The sequence below is a fragment of the Penaeus monodon genome, chromosome 24 (genome assembly GCF_015228065.2).
Source record: "Penaeus monodon isolate SGIC_2016 chromosome 24, NSTDA_Pmon_1, whole genome shotgun sequence".
NCBI lineage: Eukaryota > Metazoa > Arthropoda > Malacostraca > Decapoda > Penaeidae > Penaeus > Penaeus monodon.
Genome location: NC_051409.1, coordinates 36,881,582 through 36,884,699, shown reverse-complemented (window position 1 = coordinate 36,884,699; position 3,118 = coordinate 36,881,582). Strand labels below are relative to the sequence as shown.

The 3,118-nt window shown below is 33.6% G+C and overlaps 1 protein-coding gene across 1 annotated transcript in view; it reads right to left on the bottom strand.

Moving 5' to 3' along the window:
• Nucleotides 1-857: 857 nt before the first annotated feature.
• Nucleotides 858-3,118, bottom strand: part of LOC119588777 (mitochondrial import receptor subunit TOM22 homolog) — a 15,384-nt gene continuing 13,123 nt past the window's right edge. Inside the window, exon 4 of the mRNA XM_037937421.1 lies at nucleotides 858-1,693. Within this exon, the coding sequence (XP_037793349.1) occupies nucleotides 1,613-1,693 (81 nt within the window). The 3' untranslated portion in view covers nucleotides 858-1,612. The remainder of the gene's footprint in view (nucleotides 1,694-3,118) is intronic.

Here is a 3,118-nt window from a genome sequence, read left to right as displayed (position 1 = left end):
AGTTGATTGAATCTTAAGTTATATCATAATTTTATTTTCCTAAATTTCAGCTTTTAAATCCATTTATTACCAGTAATTACCTAAAATTACATTATTGTAGCTGATTATTGCTTCTGCTTTCTCAGGCCGTTTCAGTAAAACTTCTCACTACCTGATATTTTATACATAATTTATATTTCCTGTAACAATCTGACTCTACCTGCATTTTCCCAAGATCATGCTGCACCTGTCAAATTTTACCAGCAACCCATCTATCATTCCATCATCACTTTCTCTGCCATCAATAATCATACAAAAAAAATAATGCTAGTGTTATTTCCTAGCCATCAATTTTCTTTTTACTTACATTAGTTTGCAGGTAACAGAAATAAAAGACAGGTCATGCTGGACATATTCAGCAGAAAAGAACTTGGTATGGAGGCTCAAGGAAAGCGGTGTCTCGAGTAACTAGAATGATCAGTCATGTTTCAGCAGCATTTTGAATAGGAAAAAATACAAATTATGTCAGTGTTCCATTACCATATATGATAATTTATACTCCACTCAAGTAAGTGAGGTTAATATTTCATAAAGTAATTGAGAAACTATAAACCTGTTTTTAATGTACATAAGGTACATCTCTTGTATGTTTAAATATACCGTGTCCCTTATTTCATATAAAAACTGCAGTATCATCTAAACAGTAATTTTTTTTGAAAAAGAAAATTCCTGTAAGTCTTTATTTGCATTATATCTTGTAATTAATATGTTTATACTGCTAAATCTTTTTTATAGTACCTTGTAATATTTTTGCACTGCACTGGCAAAAGATACTTTTATAAGAACAATAAGTATAACTTGGTTAAAAATTAAGCAAAGTCCCTTTTCAAATTTATTGGCTTGAAGCAGTTTACAATAGCATCTCTTCTGATTAATTCTTTATACAAAAAATCTGTTCATACATCACATGTCCAAGTCTACATACTTATTTCAAAAGAACACAAGTAAATACACCTCTACCAATCAACTACCAGTCTATCTATCAATCTTTTTAGTACATTCAGGTATCAATCCTGGACATCTTTAAGATTTAACAGTATAAATACTGTAACATAATACCTAAAAATAGGTTATGTTTATTCACATATGTACAAATGAAGTAACTGCACATACATAAATTTACTATACATACATGCCATTCCAGTAAATAAATTCATATTAATATGAAGTTTAGTAAACATTACTTTTTGGGAGTGATTTTCCTCTGTAAAGGAAAATATAACACTATACAATGTAACAGACACTATTTTGCAATGATACACTCTCAAACAAATAATCCAGGAAGAATGTGGAAAAATAAGCTACCTATAACTGTTGGTCCAATGTATTGTACAGTTTCAGTTTATTTCACATCTTTCTAGCGACCACAGTACTCAATAAACTATCTTGGCAATTCAAAATTTAAGTGGTCACAAGCAACTTCATGATGACAGGGAATTTTCTTTCATATTAACTTGAAATGGCTTTAAATAATATTTCCACAGTTCTAAGCATCCACACAGCCATTCAAAAAGTCTACAGAATAATAACAACAGGGGGACTGATGAGCACAAAAGAGGAGGAGCCAGTCGTATTAGCGAGTAGGAGGGGGTGGCATTAGTCCTGGAGCTGCAGGAGGTCCACCTGACATTGCTGAGCCTGGACCAAGAACGAGCTGAAAAGATACAAAGACCTTAGCTACAGTCTGTACTAAACATCATTAGCTGGAAATAATAGAAAAATAAAAGCAACTTTACACTTATGGATTGCTTTTTCTTATTAGTGCTATATCACACATTTTTTCTGCTCTACCGTTAACAGTCAATGAAGAGATATAGTGTATTCAGTTTTAAAATTGCTTGCAAAATTGGCAGTCACTGCTTGTTAAGCTCATACAGAAATTAATCTTCAAACTTAAATATTTTATCAGTAACCAAGCATTCTTGAGAAAAAAATAATAATAATTATTGAGAAAAACATCAGAACATAACCACTGTGAATAGCATCAAAGGGTATTTTATTACCGGCAACCAACACCAGTGACCAAATCAGATCACAATGGTAAATCCCATACTTTCAAAGAGAGAGAGGAGTTATGTATTTTAACTCCTCCAGGTAATATTTTCCACTAGTGGACCCACTTTGGAAGCTTTATACAGACTACATTCAGAACTGCTTTTATCCAGTTCGATCGGATACCTTGTTAACTCAGATGGACAAGTTTTGCGTGTTCAGAACCCTTTGTTTCTTTAAGAGCTGAGTATTGCAGAAACTAACTATTATAATATGTGTTAAGGGAAATTAATAGACAAAAATAACTGCACATCCTCAAGTTCACTGAAATACATACTTTTAAGATTCTTCAATAGATTTCATGAAAAAAGCAGGAATTTTCTTTGTTTACAAACTAACCTATCTTTTCGAGCTCTGTTTTCTTGTTTGGAACCCCATCCAACTTGTCCGGACATTTTTTTTTGACTAGTATGCTCCTCCATCAGAGTTGAACAAGCAGTTCCAAACACAGTAACAGAACAAAAGAATGTGTCTGGTGCTTGTAGCCACAGATCTAAAAGTTTCCTGATATCATGAGCTATCAACCATTCAACACCATAATGAAGAAGAAAGAGGGATCTAAGTAGTGTTTCCACTGTACAGAAACTGTTACAGCAGGGTCAAGTATTACTTCATGGTTGAGGATCTTGTTTGTCCTTGGTGACATGCTCTATAGTGCATCAGAACCCCTTTTCCTCTTCAACATGTTGCCGACGGGTAATGCCACCACTATATTTCGAACTGGTAGATAATTAATCTGTATGGACTAATGGGTTTAAAGCAAGGGCCTTTTTTTTTTTTTTCTTAACTATCCTCAGTGCCATTTTAGACTCTCAAAGTGGACAATGGAGTCGAAAATGCAAGTTGGAGATAAATAATTCAACTCTCTCAATTTTGCATTGGAACACTGAATTTGTGGCTGACAGACAGAGGGACCAAGTTTTACACATCCTTGTAGTCAAGCTTCTTGTTGCCCATCAAAATTGCTAGAATGAATACTGTGTAACTTTTGAAAGCATCGTCAAGCTGAGCTTAACCCGTTATTGAC